Source organism: Puntigrus tetrazona, unplaced genomic scaffold, assembly GCF_018831695.1.
Source record: "Puntigrus tetrazona isolate hp1 unplaced genomic scaffold, ASM1883169v1 S000000005, whole genome shotgun sequence".
NCBI lineage: Eukaryota > Metazoa > Chordata > Actinopteri > Cypriniformes > Cyprinidae > Puntigrus > Puntigrus tetrazona.
In genome coordinates this window covers 116,563-136,593 of record NW_025047685.1, presented here as the reverse complement: position 1 = coordinate 136,593, position 20,031 = coordinate 116,563, and the positions used below count along the sequence as shown (strand labels likewise).

The 20,031-nt window shown below is 37.3% G+C and overlaps 1 protein-coding gene across 3 annotated transcripts in view; it reads right to left on the bottom strand.

Annotated features, from left to right (window-relative positions):
- Positions 1-2,204: 2,204 nt before the first annotated feature.
- The window catches only part of afap1 (actin filament associated protein 1), a 40,694-nt gene continuing 22,867 nt past the window's right edge, over positions 2,205-20,031 (bottom strand). For 2 of the 3 annotated variants that reach the window (XM_043229450.1, XM_043229449.1), the window contains exons 4-18: positions 15,491-15,599; positions 15,196-15,407; positions 14,283-14,462; positions 10,517-10,609; positions 9,727-9,802; positions 6,932-7,081; positions 6,450-6,661; positions 6,079-6,224; positions 5,575-5,692; positions 5,209-5,445; positions 4,565-4,685; positions 3,892-4,056; positions 3,451-3,641; positions 3,159-3,323; positions 2,205-3,017 (exon numbers count right to left, since the gene is read on the bottom strand). In XM_043229450.1, the coding sequence (XP_043085385.1) occupies positions 2,991-3,017; positions 3,159-3,323; positions 3,451-3,641; positions 3,892-4,056; positions 4,565-4,685; positions 5,209-5,445; positions 5,575-5,692; positions 6,079-6,224; positions 6,450-6,661; positions 6,932-7,081; positions 9,727-9,802; positions 10,517-10,609; positions 14,283-14,462; positions 15,196-15,407; positions 15,491-15,599 (2,202 nt within the window). In that variant the 3' untranslated portion in view covers positions 2,205-2,990. The remainder of the gene's footprint in view (positions 3,018-3,158; positions 3,324-3,450; positions 3,642-3,891; positions 4,057-4,564; positions 4,686-5,208; positions 5,446-5,574; positions 5,693-6,078; positions 6,225-6,449; positions 6,662-6,931; positions 7,082-9,726; positions 9,803-10,516; positions 10,610-14,282; positions 14,463-15,195; positions 15,408-15,490; positions 15,600-20,031) is intronic. The other variant, XM_043229451.1, reaches the window with a different exon arrangement.

Below are 20,031 nucleotides of genomic sequence, written 5' to 3'. Positions count from 1 at the left end.
GTGATACTCGCTGTTAAGTATAATTGTTTATCTTTAGAACAAAATGTAATCCTTAAAAGATATTTCTATACATTTAGCTTTATTAAAAAATAAATCTGACTGGATCATCATTGCTAGCGATAAGAAGAGTTAGCACGTGACAAAAATCTAAAAAGTAAGAAATCTAAATAATCTGATATAATTATCAGTTTGTACGCACGAGGTCGCCAGTGTTCCGTGTAACTCAATTTCATAACCAGTCTTTCAGAGCGGGATATGTCAGATTTAAAGGAATCTTTTTAGAACTAGGCTAGATTTATATTAAACAAATTATCTGAACGAAATTCAGGCACTGTTTATTTTTAGCGTGTAATACAACAGTAAACATAACAGGGTCATTGTGATTGTAGATCATAATGGTATATCCTATTATATCTTATTGCGCATTGTAATAATACACAAATTGGTACACACAAGAATTTCTTTTAAGCAGTTTAATTATTTCTATGTACAGTCTTTTTGTTGCCAAGTTGGCAAGTCATCAGCAAAATAAAACAGAATAATATCCATAAGGTGCAAAACAAACAATGTCTTCGCTTCCACCCTCAAAGCAAAACGATATTTAAAGCAAAGTTTTTTCACATTCCACATTCCTTTACTTTCGCAAAGTGAGGCTGAAAGCTGACTAAAGTTTTAATTTTACTTTGTCAGATAAAAATCACTCCGACTACAGAATAAGCAGCTGTGCAGAAAGACCGAAGCATCTCGTCTATTTTGAGACAGAGACCAAGGTGAATTAACGTTGTCGTTTACAAATATACCGTCACCAAATGTTCATCCAGTGCCGGCTTTTACAAAATGACTGGACAGTAAAGAAACCTCTGACCCAAGCAGAAAAGAATTATATTTACACAGCACCCCGCGTGTAGCTTAGCTTGAAAACGTGTAGCTTCCAATCAAAAGCCAAACTTCACTGCACAATAAACAATGAGTTATACATGTGCCTTGAACATTAATACGAAAGTCGGTCTAAATTAAGCACCAAGAGTTTAGGCACTGCTCCAAAGCACCGTTTTCAGTACATCGGGTGGCTGGACTTTGAGTGGTCAGAACAAAGCAGATTACAGCCTGAACTCTCCTTTTGTTTGCAAACGGATTGCTTGCAAGCTATTACACCTGCACACGCAAACTCTAACGAAACTTCACATATGCACGCTGTGTTATTCGTGTTAGCATACAGTACATGTGTAACTGTCAGTGTATGATGCATTGCAGTGTTCTGGTGTTTCAGCTGTTTCAGTGCAGTGCTTGCAGTGTGTTCGGCGGAGGGGAAGTGTAAGCTAGCGGTGCTTTCAGGCCCAGTTTCCAGAGCGGTCGGCCAGCAGAGGACCACACCCTGGCCTGAGCTGCCCTGTTCCCCATGGGCTGCTCTCACCATAGCCAAAAGTTTGGCCAGACCACTGGATTGAAAATAATGGGCCAGACATCGAGGAGGAGGAGGAGGAGGAGGAGGTGGTGAAGGAGAGGCTGGTAAAATACTTTCATACAGATTACACTATTCTGTAAAGAAGGAGCTTTGAACGATCACATTCTGTAATTTACATTTATCTTAAGAGTATATCCCAAAGCTGCTTTCTACAACTAGTGTGAAGCCCGATGAAAGCCATAACTAAACATCAACAGACAAACACAGAGTGGCTTATATTTATTTAAACATTTACAAATAAATACTTGAAGGTTTTTGTCTTCCATTAATGGCTTCTCGTTGAAGAAAGAAATAGACTTTTATAGACTTATAAGTGATTACCGATTTACCAGACCAGTGAGCTTTGCACACAGTATATTTAGATTGTAATTTATGGACCATAATCTGAGTTGTGCTGTGTTCATGATTACGAAAAATAATAATAATAATAATAATAAATTTCTCTTTTCTCTAATCTTACACTACCATTCAAAACTTCGGGGTCTATTATGCTCACCAAGGCTGCATTCATTTGATTAGAAATGGAGAAAAACAGAAATATTTGTACAATTTAAAATACCTGCTTTCTGTTTTCAGTGTAACATGATCTTTCAGGAATCATTCTAATATGCTGATTTGACACTGGAGAAACATTATAAATTATAATTATACGTTATAATTATAAATGTTGAAAACAATTGTGCGGCTTAATATTTTTGTACAACCATGATACATTTTTTTTAGAATTCCTCAATGGACAAAGTTCAAAACAACAGGATTCATTTGAAATAGAAATGTCAGGCATCTTTGCTGAATAAAAATATAAATTTAAACTTTTTTTTTTTAAACTCCTACAGACCTCAAAATATTGAACGGTAGTGTATATAAATTTGGTTTTGTGGTATTACTTTTGCACTTTATATGACAAATTGCTTGGTTTTTTCCCCCTGGATCACAAAAACGTTCATAAGTAGCACATGTATATTTGTAACAATAGCCACAATGCACTGGTCAAAATGATAGATTTTTCATTAGGATAATATCATTAGGATATTACATAAAGATCATGTTCCATGAAGATATTTTATAAATTTCTAAAGTAAATATATATCAAAACTGAATTTTTAATATGTAATATTAAATTAGAAATATGCTTCACTAAGAACTTAATTTGGACAACTTTAAAGGCCATTTTCTCTGTATTTAGATTTATGGCATCCTCAGATCTAAATTTTTTCAAATAGTCTTGTCTCTGCCAAATATAGTCCCATCCTAACAAAAAATACATTAATGGAAAGCTATTTATTCAACTTTCAGATGATGTATAAATCTTAATGTACCCTCTATGACTTGTTTTGTGATCCAGGGTCTTTATAGTCAGATCATGATCCAGGGACAGTGCTGCACGGGACTCAGTCAAGATCTTTCAGAATTCATTCTGGAAAAGTGGGTCTATGGTTCAGTCAATTCAATTTCAACATCACTCATATATGGACAAAATTAAATAAATAGATACAGCGAAAATGAAAAGCTGGTGGAAAAGAACTTATGTGCCAGACTTCATCTCCCATTCCTGCAATAAAAAAGAAAGAGAACAGAATAAACACATGGGAAAAATATGCACTGTATACATCTTAAAATAAACTTCAGTATCACACTAGATATTTATAGCAGGTAACATATGCTGGATCTTTTGTAAAAGTGTGATCTTAACCTTGGCTTTCCTGAGGACGTGTCCTCGCACAGGTGAGGCTTTCTGTTGTGTCTGACGCCGCAGCAGAGACGCGCTGTTGATTGGCAGAGAGCAGGTCTCAGTGTCACTGGTGTCACAGCTGGAAATGGGCGAGTTGTCCACCGTTCGCCTCATTAGCACTGGAGACTAAAAACAAACGAGACACATCTTGACACCTGCTTTTCTTTTATCACTAAAAAATGAAAGTGACACAACCCTGTAGTTAGTATTACATCATGTCTATGTTAGAGAAAGTGTTGCAGTTTTTCCAGACCTGTGGGCTGGAGCTACCCGTTTTGGGTTCAATGGTCAGGCCCAGGGTGACGCCTCCGTTCAAGGCTTTCTTCAGACTCTCCTTCACCTCCGTCAGCTCCAGTTCCAGATTGACTCGTTCTTCCTCTTTTAGTTTGCATTCATCCTCCACTTTCTTAAGTCTCTCTGTCAAAGTTGCCTGAGAGCGCTTACCTGGATGAAATAAATACCCGGAGAAGTTATAACAGTCTCAGGATCCTTTAATGAATAGTAAGTTAACGAAACAGCATTTATATTAATAGAACATTTAAAAGTCATGTTACCATTCAAACCATGTTATCTTGCGTAATGTAAGTATTTATTACCTCAAACATTTAAATGCTAGTGCAGAGTTTTTTTCTGTTTATTATCTTGAACGCTCATGTTTATCATCAACAAATTTGAGTCCTGTTGGCATCCTCACCTGTGTTGTTTTCTATGGCAGTTCGGAGGTCCTTCCGGTCTTTTTTCAGCTGGGTCAGGCGGTTTCGAATTTCCTGCTTCCTTTTCATCAGCTCCTCCTCTTTTGCTTGGAGTTTCTTGGCATCTGCCTCCACTCTGTTTTTCCCATATTTATACTGGTCCACACCTGTGAAGGTTAATGATGCGTTATAATCAAAGTAAAACATCATCAGAAAATATTTCCAGTTTTAACTTTTGGATTCAATCTTTTCATCGCATTAAAGGCCTCTGAGACCACAAATGCAGATTAAAAGGCAGGCAGAATATACAGTATACCACATCCAAATATTTGAGAGTCCACGTAAATGGCCACTGGATGGTTAGGATGTCTGTGACTAACTGACTGCCTGTCTGAAATGGAATTTGGGGGTGATTGAGTTTACAAAGGAGCATGTCAACAGATCCACTGCTGTCTAACAGCACTGCAATTTCCACATACCGGCATTCTCCACAAATCTGTGTGGCTTCTTTTTCCTTGAAAGAAATTAGTGGTGTAATAGCTAGGATAATGGATGCAGACTTAATGTCTGCTTAGTTTAGTTTCAGCCGTATGTCTACTTAAAAAAAAAATAATAATTAAAGGCTCATTTTGAGATTATCGATCAAACATGCTTTTATATGTTACAATCTCTTACTAGAGTTGTTGCGTTTCACTGGAACGGTGCTGCTGATTCCATTGGCCTTTTTGGGCTGGTTCTTGTCCAACTTCTGCTTTGAAGCGAACCCATTGGTGGTCAGGCCTTTCTTTCCCTTGAGCTGATTGGATGAAAGAAACATACAAAAAAGGTGAAACTGATATGTGGGCTACTAAAAACATCTGATATTTAAAAGACTATCGCTTGTGTATGTACATTTTATACTTTCGCTGGTAACACCTGTTACATTTTAACTGTATGATCTGTGATTTAGTTCTAAGATTACCACTTCGTACAAATAATTTCACGTAGGTTAGATCTGCAAACCACATCTACCAAACCACACATGTTGCATTTTCTTTTAGATATACTATAGCTGGCAGCAAACCTTTTTTCTTTCCTTGGTCTATAAAATGTAACCCAAAGTGAACTAAGGCTTCAGTAAATCCATTCAAGGCCACGGCCACACAGACATGGATATTATATAGATCAAAAGCATTCATTTCTGGAACTGGGTGGTCCACAATGCATGCACTATGCGGTGTGTTTATTTCCATTTTGTGTTTGTTAATATTAACTGTAAATGCAAATCTGATACAGATATCCATTGTTGGAGATATGCTGTGTTAGCCTTGGTTAGTCACCTGGTTAGTGTTAGTATTAGCAGCTGAGGGAGAGGAGGAAGAGGACAGAGATTTGGTGGAGAGCGGTGTATTGTAATGCCCTGTGGAAGATGACTGTGAACGGATGGATTTAGCAGAATAGCGGGATGCTAGTTTGGGGGAGGGCATGTTTTCATAAAGATCTGTATTCTCATAATGTAACTCTTCTTTCCAACGACGGTCCCCTGAAGCTGGGGAGGAGTAGTGCGCATCTGGTACCTTCCGTATCGCAAGCGTGCAAGCAAGAGAAGATTGATTAGAAAAGAAAAAGTGGATTAAGGAGTGAGAGATAGGCAGAATCAGAAATGAAGATGGGAATTTGGGTTTAACGTTTGTTCTTTTGCTTACCGATCCATTGATGCAGGGCACATCATCATAATGCAGAGCGACCCCTGTGGGACAGGCGTAACCATTGACCGGGTTATCCAGGTAAGGGTTTGGAGAAACCGCACGCTTACTGGTGAAACTGTAAACAGTAGTGTTGAGAAAGATACTTCAAAACTTCGGTTTTAAAGCTACTGAAGAGCACTTTAACTATAATAGTTAGCTATACTAGAAGGTATTTTTTTGTTTAAAAAGGTAAAACAGTAATATTGTAAAGAAGTATTATAATGTAAAATAACATTTTAAAATTTACTTTAATTCTTGTGATGGCACAGCTACATTTTCAGCAGCCATTAATGCTCAATAAACCTTTCATTATCTATGTTGAAAACAGTTCCTGCTTAATGTTTGTGGAAACAGTGATGCAGACACTGTTCAGGGAAATCTATGCATTCTCTATTCTAAAGTTTTATCGTAAAAGTTACTGGCATGCTAATAAAACGTTTTTTAGCAGTACTGGGTTCTCACCAAAATGACTGCTTGGCCAGCTGAATGACATTAGCAGTGGTTTCGACGTCAATGTAATCGTAGTGCAGTGCAGCAGGATCTGTTGTGGAGCCTGTTTCGGCCAACAAGACCCCCAGCCACCTTCCCATACTCTCAGAGGAGGAGGCCTGAAGGGAAAAAGAGCGAAGAAAGATGCAGTGGATGAGTGTCAGTGGAATATGAGACAAATAAAGCTCTAATCTATGCAATCTCTGTGAATCCACTTTACACATGATACAGCAGTGACATCATTACGAAAGCAAGCCAACCAAACCATCTATCTAATCCCTGCCCTGAGGTCCTGTCTCAGACACATTAATTGCCCTGCAAGAGCTAAGGGACTTGGCACGTACCTCCAGAACAGCCACCTCCTGTCCGTTGCGCAGTAGACGGAAGGCAAAGGGATGTTTGGAGTCCAGCCCTGGAATGACCTCACACCCCCGCAGCGGCAGAGAGGCCATGTGTGTCTTCAGATCTGCCCGGTCCTTGTGCAGCAACAGCTGGTTGTCTTTTAGCTGGCACCAGCGCTCTCTCCAGCGGTTATTGGACAGCACATTCAGATAGCCTGTTAATGTAGGATTGGGCCGAGAGATTTATGTTACAGCCAACAAACAGACCCACACACAAACGGTGTCGACGGTAAAAGTGTCGATGATAGGGTTGGGGGAAAGAATCATTCATATTTTTAATGTTAATATTTAAAAAAACTATTTTATAGAATTTATATAGAAATATCATATATAATCTATAAATTATTTTCAATTAAAAAATTTATTTATCGACCTCAAACATTTGAAGGGTTAATGTATATCAAAATGGTATTGCAACCACTCACCACACGTCGGGACATCCTCCTCCGCTGAAGAGGTCTGTTCATCTGTAGATGGTTTTTTCTTGCCCAGGCTTATGATTTTAGTGATTTTCTTTCCAGTCACACGTCCCACTGTGCCTTTTTGCTCTGATTTAGAGTTCTTCTTGCCTTTGGCTGCAAAAAAAAGGCAAATTAGTGTCAGAATGTAAAATATATGTATGGGAATTTTTTTAAGTAATATATTACACAGATATGCTAGTTATCTAGAAACCCAATGGTGTTGCAACTATAGCAAGGGGTGGGTTTGGAAAATGTTTTGTTTGTGGGGTGGATTTGATGGGAAAAGACTGAATTATGGAAAATTACAAATAGCAATCTGTTCACTTTAAAATGTTAGTAATTTAGGCCAGAGAGTAAGAAGCTGAACTGACAATGACAGGACACGTCTTCAGACTTTTAATTCAAATCCTAAACAGTGCGTGAAACCGACTTTGTTCTTCTCCAAGTTTTTCGGATACTTTTATCTGAGAAGTGTGGTCTGTGGTTAATGGTATTGTAAGAAACAAAAGATCTAGAAAAAACAAACTTGAACGCTGAAAAGTAAAAGGGCACAATGTGGAAACCGGTTCAGGTCACATCCTATTCCAAACCAATGGAGGACAGTGTGAGCAAACTAGCAGTTTGGGATCTGGCCTGGGTTAAAGTGTGTAAGACACTACAGCACAACAAATTACAGGCTTTTCTCATTTTCAAAAGGCTTACAAGGACAAAGAAAACACATCAACATTCAGTGAAACTCTTGCCCTTCTGGCCTGACTTGGTCCAAGCTCCATTGCAGAAGATTGCTTAGTTGGCGACTCCTTTAATTAAAGCTAAGCCCATCTGAACCCAGAGTCCTCTAAAGTTTCTCCGTCTCTGCACAGCAGCCTCAAGCATGAGGCAAAACCCAGAGCCACAACAGATGCAAAAACCATTGGCCCTTAAAGGACCTATGCAGACATAGTTCTTCATTTTATCATGGGGGAAAATTCTGCGATCAGGCTAATATGATTTCACAGCGTCTCAGCACTTACGACAGCTGGAAAGAATATGACCAATCTGATTAATTTGCTTGGTTCTTTTAAATTTGTCTTCCATCTTTCATTAAAGAAGTGCAGTAGATTGCTGCTGGTGTGGTGCAAGGATTTCTAATGTGCGATCAGACAGATACAGAGGAGGTCAGATAGAAATAATGTTTTTCTGCCAAGAAATGCTTCCCTAAACTCTCTCAATACCTTCCCATAACCTTACATTTTTACAGGAATTATTATAATACATCAGCCTTTGTTTATCCATCGGTTTATCAGAGGTCAGCTGCCATAACTCAAGTGAAAACAGCACAGCAGTTACTGCGGCTTGTGGCCGTGATGCTGAGCTATCAATCATATGGGTTTGCAGATGCACAAGTTTTGGATTCCACTCAAATTAGGCAATTCTTCACCAACACGTCTGAGGCAAGGCAGTCTTAAACTGACAAAAAAAAAACATTTCCACAGACTTGAAACAGATGTCCCAAAAAGTTCAATCCCAGATCGAGACAGCGTGGTGTAAATACTAGATAAATAATCCTATTAGATTATTTAAGAAGGGTCTCCTTGCCCTGACTTTGCTGTTGTTCAAACAGTGGAATTGTTCAAGTCAAATAAACATCCACTTAATGGAATTAAATTTGTTCTGACTTTTGCTCTGTTGTTTTACCAAGTTTGTTTTTTTAACCAAAAAGTTCACTTCATGAATTAAAACACTAAGATCGTTTTTTTTAAAACAGTGATTTTATCCAATAACAGTAATTTTTTTATCTAGCTTAGAGTTGGGAATACCAAGAACTATAAACGAATACTCATAGCTACTAGTGTAGTTGTGCAATACACTGTACATATTTATATATTAAACCCTTAATTCTATTGTATTTCTTAATATTTCATTAACTTCAGTACATATTTGCACTTCAGTACACATTATATGTGCACTAAATCTTTTTTTGCACATTTGGTATACATACCTGTTACTTTTGCGATGACTAATGTACACCTGTTTACACTTGCATCAGCTGTACACCTGTTCGCATTACAACTGTTTACTTTTCCATATCATTGATTCATTCATTGTTAAGTGTAAACTCGTAAAAGTGTGTGCGTACGTATGTGAGAACCAGAAAAGTGTCAATGTACAGCTGTACAATGGCAATAAAAGCTATTTTGTTCTATTCTGTTCTATTCTGGCAGGTTTCTGAGCACAAATCAGCAGTCAAAAACAACTGACAAACTGATGCTGAAAATATTTTAAGTAAAATATGGTAAAACTTTATTTCAGCAGTCCGCTTTAGACAAGTTTGCAACTACATGTCAACTAGCAGTCCTTAGAGTATTAGTAGACTGTCTGTTTAATATCTTCTAACACTTTATTTTCATGGGTCCACAACATACAACATAGTGATTATCAGAAACTTTGCAAGTATGTCAACTTAGTCTACTACCCTAAACCTACCTTAACAGTAAACTCTGAAAGTTAATAGACTTGCGATTGCAAATTAATTGAAAATGGACTATCAAAATGTAACCATGATTATTATTATTAAATTTCACTGAATCAACTTATGAAATACTAATTAAAAACCAAATCCAGTATTTTAGACACAGCTACATGTATATACACGTATTTAGCTTCTTACCGATTTTTCATGTGTATTCCACAAAATACTCTTCCTTTATATAAAGGAACTATACATCTGTCTTCTTCAATGATATGGATCAAAAAAAGGACTGAGCATAAAAACTCACCTGGATCTTTGCCATCTGAGATGCCATTTTCATGACAGGGTTCTCCATCTGAACTGGGTCGATCACAGGACAGCTTCTGCAAAACAAGAGTTAGGTTACAGGTATGCTTGCAGTTGCAGAGAAAACAGCAGAAGAATGAATACTTAATGGCGCAAATAACAGTGGATTCATTGTTAAATTTAATGATAAATTGTTTATAGACAGACACATTAAATACATACACACAAAGATTATAGAAAACTAAAGCCTATACACTTAAACTTCTGCAGTCTACCCAAACAAACCTCGAAGTGCATCTGTTTTGCATTAAGTGTGAATAATTAGACTAGGCTCACGCATGCTGTGCCAGTTTAAGAGGTCTGACATTAAACCCCCTTTAGATCAGTCTTAAAAACAGCACACACATAAACAAGTGCAACATGCGCACGCTGCAAAAATAGGTTGAGGGATAGAGCATATTAAAGAATGTGTTCTGAACAATGATAAGATCACAGTTCCTCCCACACCTATTTAACCTCGCCAGCAACACACATCCGTGGCAAGATGGAATTTGGTACGCATATGCAGTTTTTATAGCCTTCCGTCCCCTGGCAGCAGAGCCACTGTGCAGGAACACAGAGAGGAGGCGCCAATGCAGGGTACTGAGGTGTGGTGAAGCTGGCAAGCGTGCAAACTGCCACAGTCTCACGAACCTGCATGTAGGTAGACCAGCATGCACTCTGCAGGCATAGTAAATCCCCACAACCACCCACACAAAGTACTACACATAAATAGAATTATGAATATGCACCTTTTCCAGCTCTGCTTTGTGAACAGGAGAACCAGAGCCAGCTCCGTCACAGTCCACCACTCCATTTCCATTAGAGCAGACTTCTTTCATCACCTTAAAGAGACCACAGAACAAAAAATTGGTGCAAAGTTCACCTTTTTCTTCAACACAGAAGTAAACCTATAGGGGAGGCTTCTGTTTCATTAGATGCTATAGGTAAATAATGAGGAGAATAACAACGTGCAATACATAATACAACTATTTGCACTACAAACCAGTGTTCATAATTAAGATAATACATAAAAAACATCATAAGACACATCAATATCAAGCGGCAAAACAAACTGTTTTGTATAGCTAAAAATAGCTGGACACCGATGAGACTGTAAGCTAGACCTATAGAACTTACAAATAGTCGTGCAAGAAAAAGGTAAATAACAGCCAGAAATTAGATTTTTATCAATGTCCCTTAATAGCTCTTCTTTAATTGTTCTATTATAGATACTGATCAGTTTCTCAAAAGAGATTTCTTACACTTTTGGCCAATGCATTTCATGACTTCTCAAAGATCAATTTAGGTGATTTATTTTTAAATCAATAAATACAGCCTAAAAACAAATGATATTAACTACAGAAATTTCCTTAGACCTATTAAAAAAAGAGAAAAAAAAAATTCTAGCGAATGTATTTATACAGTTTGATTTGAGAACACATGACTTTTCCAAGACTTCATTATTTCATTAGATTTTATTCTTTTTCGTGATTTTTCCAGGCCTTGAAATGTTATTCCATTTCCCATGAGAACCCTTGAATAATCAAAAATTTTCTTTGCTACGAGTCAAACAGATGCCACAAACTCTCCACCACCTCCACGTTCTGCCATGCACATGCACTCAAATGGATTGGGCACGTCACATTCAGTTGGAAGTGCAGCTGGAAGGCTGTTACATGCGTCATTGCTCTCGTGGCTGTCTATGCGCTGTGCAGTGGCTCTGTGTGAATGAGATATCCAGAGATCTCCAGACTGCACAGACTCTTCGCCGCCACATATGAGCGTGACCTCACATTACCTGGGGGTAACATCCAAAAAAAAAAAAAAAAACCCTAGAAACATTAGTGTCAAGTGAACAAAAAGAGAAACTCACCTATACACACCTCTTCCCAAACCACCCCCCAAGGCCGAAGACCAAAATATAACCAAATAGCTACGCTGAGCTCCTCTGAGCATCGTAACTTGACGCAGCACGTTGAGGTTTGGCAAACGTTTTACATAATTGGGCTCACGGGAAAATTGCAGGCTGTGGCCTCACTCTTTGGCTTTGACTGCAAAGAAGTGGGTTTCTGGGATACGCTCAGTCAAAAAATCTTTTTGTGCTGTGCTAATGTGTCCTCATTAGCATGAATATTTTTAAATTAAGAGTTAATATGGAGAACTACTGCATGAAAATCCAACAAAGTCAAAGTTGAATGTCAAATAAATGTTTGAGGCCATTCAAACTTTGCGTCGTAGTTTAAATTGCAAAAATAGGGAGTGATGAGAAGCACAGTCAATGACAAGCATTCAGTAAAAAGAGTAATTAACAATTCTAGCACACCTACACACACAGAGTAGCTTATAAAATGCAACAGAAAGCAGGAAGTGACAAGAGGAATAAAAGTCTCAACATTATACAGTGGTCAAGTTCATTGATACATTCAGAAAGAATGTACTCTGTATCTTACCCTTCCCGCCCAGGGCAGAGGAGACTCAGATGACAACAAAGAGAGAAGAAAGAGTGGAACGAAGAGAAGAAGAAAGACAGGAGGTGGAATTTCCCCAGGCCTGTCCAAAGGATCAGAACAGAGGAGCTACATGGAGAGAACTAATCGAATAAAGACTGGAAGAGAGAGAAAACAAAGAGGAAAGCCGTGCAGAGCAGAGATACAACACTAAAAAGAATAAAAAACGAATCATGGAAAACAATAAGCCAACATTTTCTATAAATAAATCATTAGCAAACTGCATAAAGCACTAACGAACCACAGACGCCTCTGGGCTTCTATAATATTCCATTTGGTTTGAAGACATGAAGTATTCCATTAAAGCTTAAAAAAAAGTTTCCTTATCGCCTAATATTCCAGTCTTTTTAATACTAATGGCTTCCATATAAACCATTTAGTTCCACTTTAAAAAACGAAATTTGATTGAATCCGGGCAAAACTGAACGCATTTAGAAACGATCGCATCTTGTGAATATTTAAAAGCGTTTCATTGGATAATTTACTTTGTTATTAATGATCTAATGTCTATTTCTTGTCTGATGATTTAGAAAAAAAGGCAGTTAACGAGTTACAAAAAACCCCCACAGTTTTAAAGCAATTTCACTTACAAAGAGCAATTGTCCAAATTCCATAATAAAAACAGAAAGAAAGAAACTGGACTACAGAAATTTTACCACTTTTCCAAGACTTTTAAGGTTTTCATGATATTTCCAGGCCTAGAAAACAATTTCCCATGGGAACACTGCAATAGTCAAAAATCGAAAAGCTTTATTTGTCTCCAATTAAATAAAAGTCACAAACTTGCCACCACCTCCACATATTGCTATGCACACTGTGTACATGAATGTAACGATGCAGAATGTTGCTATTAAGTCATTCACTTTTGCGCCACTTCAGTTGTAACCATTTTTTAAAAGTGGAAATAAACTATTTTATATGGGAAACATTAGATACAGAATTGCAATGTTTCTTTGAAATAAATAATATACCAGCTTATTACTGATTTAGAACATGCTTCATATTGTAAATGAGTTGTACAATAGCGTATGTGCGAATGAAACAAATCCCTCCCAGCTAGTGTGGTTTCTCTTTATCCCAAGCAGAAATCAATTACTTCAGTATTTTTTTAGTACACACAACACCTGACCAAACAGCGTAGAGCTATGCCCCCTTCCTAAACAGCAATTACAGCTGTTGTTGCTTTCACGCACTGTATATTTGCACAGTCTAATTTCCACGCCCACTTGAAGGTGCTGCACAGCTCACTGCATGTGCCTTCCTGCCCGCAAATCAATAAACAGAAGCCTGTTATAACACGGAATCATAGAAACGGAATAGGAAAATCTAATTTTTTATGTCTTTATAAATGAGACTGTTGCAACGAGTGATGTCTTTATAAACAGTGCCACCAGAGGAGTGATGGCCAGCAATGAGTGAAGTGCTATTTTCATCAATCGTCCATTGACTGCAGCTGGTTTTGATGATTTTTGTGCAGTATAAGTTGCTTTCAGATTATAAACTTGCAGGTCCATCACACGAGAGCCCAGAGACCTTAACTTTCCACAATGTTTACGAGAACCAGATATGGAGGAAAACAGCTTTAAATAGATATAAAAAAAGACTATCAAAGTAATAAGTTATCAACAAGCGCAATCTTCAGAGTCATTAAGATTAAAATCCTTTGAACTTTAACCAGAAAACGCCTTTTAGAGTTTAGGCTCACACGAGACTTGCACATGGTGGTGAAAAGAACTGCGGGTGGGTATAAAATATTTAAATATATTGAACTAAGATGGACTAGTATGTATAGTTCTGTGTTGAGTAACCTGCTTTTAACCCAACACACCCAACTGAACACAAACACTGAACAGCTGGACCTGAGGAATGCTACTGGTTTGTTTAACTCCTATGATGAAAACAAAAGCTTATTTGCGTAGTTCACCAGAAAAAATGTACTGTATGACAGCTGGTTTCTAGATTTTTCAGAATTAATCACATTCCTACACTTTTTGAGCTGTCTGATTACCTTTAGCCACTCTTCGGCCTGTTCTTTGCTCTGTACAGCAAGCACCAAAGCATCAGCTCCCTGATGGACAATCTTCAGTTCATGCTTCTTTTTCTTGCCGTCTTTGGGAATGTGTGTGATACTGCAGCCAGACAGAAGAAGCTCCATCTGTGGAGTCTGGTCTTTGGAGGACTTGTAGCACTTAGAGAAAGCGAGACACATTAAAGAGGCTATTTAGTTTATAAATATTTTCCTCTGAAATCGTTTTGTTTACACACTACAACATAAGCCGAGTAAAACCATGCAGAATTGCTTAGAGCCAGTGGGAGAGTGGTGTAAGATGTGCCAGTAGGTAAACTGAGTTACACTGATAAATATGCAAACTGTGTAAAATTTTCAAATTTTTGACCATATATTAAGGCAAATCATATACAGCTTCCTGTGATTATGAAATACACAAAAATGCATTTTTATGTGAAACAAAACAAAAAAAAGCATGGCAAATAACATATATGTATAATTACTTCAAATCAAAACTTTTCAGAATTAAATGTTACATGCTGTACTCGAAGTAGGCTTTGCCTCCAAATATACGAATATACATGAAAATGCTATTACAAATTGTTTAAATGTCTTTTCACTGCATAAAATAATCTGAATAATAATTCATTTATAAAAAAAGACCTACGAATACGCCTAAAGACCTTAATTAATTAAAACAATTTTAAGAAATTAGCAAATTGTCCCTGAATTACTTCAGATTGAGAAGTTATTATATTTCTATAGCCTGTTATCAGCTGACACGAAACTTTCTGAAATATAATTAGCTGTCTTTATCTAATTTCTCCTGGATTAAAAAAATGGAAAAAGTGGCACATCTTCCCCATTTCCCTCTAATATGGGTGTCCATCGCTGTGAATGTGTGTGTGCTCACCAACAATTTGTTGTCCTTTATGACACAGAGCAGTTTGGTCCATTGTCCAAAGCGTTTCTTTCGTAACAGGAACGCACAGATACGTGCATCTTTCACCAGATCCATGGATGCCTCCTCAGACGGCCACTGGTGACGCATCTTCTGCCCCTTCCCATCCTCCTCTTCCTCATCATATGACTCATATGAACTGCTCATGGCATCCGAGTCATAATCTAAGAACACAGTTGGGAATGTTACTGTTATAGTTCTAAAATGTATAACGTTTTTATAGTTTGATGTTAAAAACTGTCCTTACTAGAGGTGATGTACTCTGGTGCTTTCCCAGGGCCCAGCGGAACGGCTTCCTCATAATAACCTTCAGGAAGAGAGGAGCTTGGCAAGGGGGGAGGCCCATTGTCTGGAGGCTTTGGGATGGAAGGAAAGAGAAGGAGAGAGAAAGTGGTCAGCTCAATCATACAGCCTCCTAGATGAGAGTGTTTGTTTCTGCATTCCCTAGAAATGTGAGGTCAAAAGTATCAGCTTCACAGGCTCCAATAAATGTCTACAGTTGTGAAACCTCAAAAGCTAACATTTTCAAAACATCTGAGGTTTTATCCATCTTATCTGAAGTCCATCTTTGAGGTCAGATGTTCATCTAACATCTCTAACATCATAGTGAGGCCAATACGAACCATCCGAGGGTGTATATATCAACATCTGTGGCAAGAGCCAAAAGAGAATGTTAACAAACAAAGCTGTCAGAAAAACAGTTTTATGGTAAAAGAGCATTGGTCATGATGAGTAGAAGAAAGAAAACAAAGAAAAAGTGAAAGTACAACACAAACAAATTAAAAATAGGAAACTAGAGCAGAGAGACCTACAGATTAGAAAGATGAGAATCTGTTCTGGAAAAAGAGTTCAGGGCTGTTTGCTATTCTTTATTCCCATCTGGAGGCAGACCATTAGAAGTGTGGGCACCTTACCTAACGCAAGTCGTTTGGCCAGATTTCTCCATCTGTGTTTAAACAAAAACAACTGTAATAAATAAAGGTAATACCTAACAGTCTATCACTCATTTAGCTTGCTGCAATAAAGATTCAGTTCCAAAATTTAGCGTGCTTCCTCCGCAGGGAGAATTTTACGCCACTATAGACATTCTCCTGATGCCAAGACTGTACCCAAAGGTAGGCGGCATAATTATACTGCCTTCTAAGATACTTTCATTTGACTAAATTGCTAGGGCAGGGTAGCATTGCATCTATCCTTAGCAGAGAAGCCAATCCTAGAAAGCAGTAGAATGAGGTCAATGGAAAAAAATCCATTCAAGATGGCACATAAAGCAGGAAAAATCTTATAAATGTAAATAATTATATAGGTCTGAGGAAAAAATGGTCACACTTAATTTTAAATGAGTAGTTTACTTCCTGAATTTTAAAAAGAAATATCACTGACAATTTACTGACCACTATGTCATACAAGATGTTCATGTTTTCTTAAGTTCAAACCCAAAGAAAAGTTTTTGAGGAAAACATTTTATAATTTTCCCCATATAGTCAACTTTAATGAGAGCCTACTGGTTGAAGGTCCAAACTGCCGTTTTTAAAGGGCTCTATACAATCCCAGGCAAGGAAATATCTTCCATTTTCTTCCAAACGATTGACCATTTTACCACAAATGCTTGTCAAGTTCTATAATGTGCATCTCCAACCCATTGGACATTAATGACTTCCAATATATGGAGAAAAATCCTAAAATGTTTTCCTCAAACACTTTAATTTGAAAAAAGAAACAGCTTGGACAACATGGGGGTGAGTAAATTATTATTACATTTTCTGGAAGTGAACTAATCCTTTAAGATCTAATTATATATTAAGGCAGTTGTTAAGTTCAGGTATTTGTTATGATTAAGGATGTACAATATGGTCATGCAGAATATGTTCTAATAAACAGCCAATACGCTAGTAATATGCATGCTAATAAACATCTAATTAATACAGTGAGAATTGGTCTCTATACTAAAGTTTTACCATAAAAAATGCTGAGGAAAACAAATTTAAATCAAGAAAATCTAAAAATCTAAATATTTCCATTCATAAGTTTAAAGTTACAAGGGTTAAAAAGTCCAAAAACTTGTGTGCATACACATACTTAATGATGAAATATAAAGTTTTTGTTTTACACAAGGCCCCTGGTGTCTATATTCAATGCACACACTACAGAACCTCATTAGTGTGTGAGTGGGATTGTTTGAAAGAGAGAAAACGAGAAAGAAAGCTTGTGTGTATATGAGCGCAAATGAGCGTGCATGTGTGAGTTACAATGTGTTTAAGACCGTCTGATTTGGGCCTGATTTGGGTTGCTTGGGCCCCCTGGCAGCACATGTGACAACCTGGTGTTGTCATGACAACACAGGCCCTCCAGAGTCTCCCTCATTTCCCAGGCTGCATGCAAACAATTATGGTTGATGACAAACTCATATAAACGCTTTTCATTTTCCTTTTTTTCCCCCTCTAACCCATGGAAAGTCTGTCTTTATTTCTTTTTCTTTCATTTCTGTTCACAGAAAGCAGTTATTTTCCAGTGCTTTTCAGGTGGGGGGAATTACAACACATTTTCAAGAGACCAAAGGACCAATGATCACAGCTGCCACCTGGCACACTTTATCACAATATGGTACAATAGTAACACAGAACATGACCGACTATTTACATTAAAAACACTGCAAGACGACATGGAAATATACTGTAGGAGGAAAGTTAAAATGGGCGGTATGTGCTAAATGCTTAACTCTATGTTCAGATATTACCAAGAAATATCACACTTTAATGTTTTTTGTAGACTATTGATGTTGGCAAGAACAGCATGGCCTAAATTTGCTCATAGTATATTGGCAACGAATACATCAAATTGGTTGTGTGTTGGGCTGAACTCAGTATTTATTCTGTACTCTGGGTTTTTTGTTCACATGTGTAATCTAAACTACAATATAAATTATAATATTTTAGTGTGACCTCCTGGCACAATGAGAGAAGGGTGTGTTTGACGTTTGAGGTAGAGGACAATACTTTATCTCAGTGCTAGTTATTACAACTTGGCTTTAGATATAATGAAGACCAGAACATGCAAAATTCCCCCCTACACTGTTTGTGGGGAGTTCAGAGTGAACATACAATAAAAGTATGTTTAATACAAGATCTGGCCGTTCCTTTCTTTTTTTATTTTTTTTGGTTGAAATTAATGCCAAGTTCTGTCAAGAACTCTAGATGGCATAGACTCATGGGTCACTACTGAAAACTGAAAGCTTTAAAACTACTTGACAGAAGCTGATTGGCTGCGTATGCAGCAACAACCAATCAGCTAACTGCTTTACATTTAAACGGTTGGTTAGTGCTCGCTAGAGCATTTCGTAGCATGCTTTAAGATTTATTCTGAAACCTTCGCCCCCTTCCCAGCTCCACCTGTATATATCTGCTACGGGTTTTTATATACGCTATTTGTGCAGCAGCAGTATGTATTAAATACTCATAACACTGCATCTGCTTATGTACTGGAAGTAGCAATTTCTAATATCAGTAGTAATTCAGCAGCATAGCACATCTATTCCACAAAAAGACCAAACACATTCTTCTGGGAGTTGTCATGATTCATGATTGTCAATTTTCTTTAGCAAGGACCCATTAAATGCATAAAAAGTGACAGTAAAGTCATTTAAAATGTTAAAAAGACTTTTAAACAGTCAAAAGAATCCTAAAAATGTTTAACAAAAATATTGTGAAAATATTAAAATCTTAAGCAGCACAAGATTTTAACACTGATAAATTAAAAAAACATTTCTTGAGCACAAAATGCACTGAATGATTAACGTGATAAAAGAAGACTGTAATAATGGTTGCTGAAATGTCAGCTTTGCCATTACATAAAGAAATTACATTTTAAAAGATATTTAAACAGAAATTAGAAAATTTAGAGTCTAATAATAATAAATTAATAAAAATCAGCTTAATGAATCCCTAATGAACATAAAAAAATTATATATATTTAAAAAAAAACATTTAAAAAAATCTTAACATTTGAGCAGCAGTGTACTTTGTCAAAAAAGTGGGGGGAAAAAACTATGAAATATGAAAAACCAAAAGGGCAAAGATCAGTTTTTTTTTTTCTTTATGGTTATCATTTCCAGTCTAAAAGTTCACTGAATACAGAAGCACCATTTATCAGTTCCTTCCGTCCCATCAAGCCATAAACTGCTTAGTTAAACACAGAAGATGGCTGTGTTACTGCCTGTTATGGTTTCGGTTCATCAGGGCATCTAAGCCCGGAGGGAGGACAGAATTCCAGGCAAAAACTGCAGTGTGAAAAGTCTTGCTGAAGCAGCGTTCCATACCAGAGCCGCTCAAGTATTTTTAGGCATAGTTCCACCTCTGGTCTGAGCTAAAAATCTGTATGAAGCATATCTGCACCTACAGAAAAAAGTGCACTTCCACCTATTCTAGTCCATCAATATATCTGTGCTTATGTATAAAGGTACGTACTTGACCTAGATTTCAAAAATGAGCTTCAAACTTCATTTCACACTTCCTTTCCAGACCATTTCACCTCATAACATAGTGTATAGAGTTATTATGTGGTCCGTGATAAGTGTGAGTGTTAACAGACGCCTGGGCCTGTCTGGGTCTATTGTATTGGGACTGCTATGCAGGGTAGCCAGGAAAATGCACTCAATCTGACAATAATTCAATCATTTAACCTTTACATTTCCTTGTCTGACTGCCTTGATATGCAATATACATCTGAACACTATTCATGCACAACAACTTGACCAACTCAGCAGAGTTTTGTGTTTTTGTCTCCACAAAT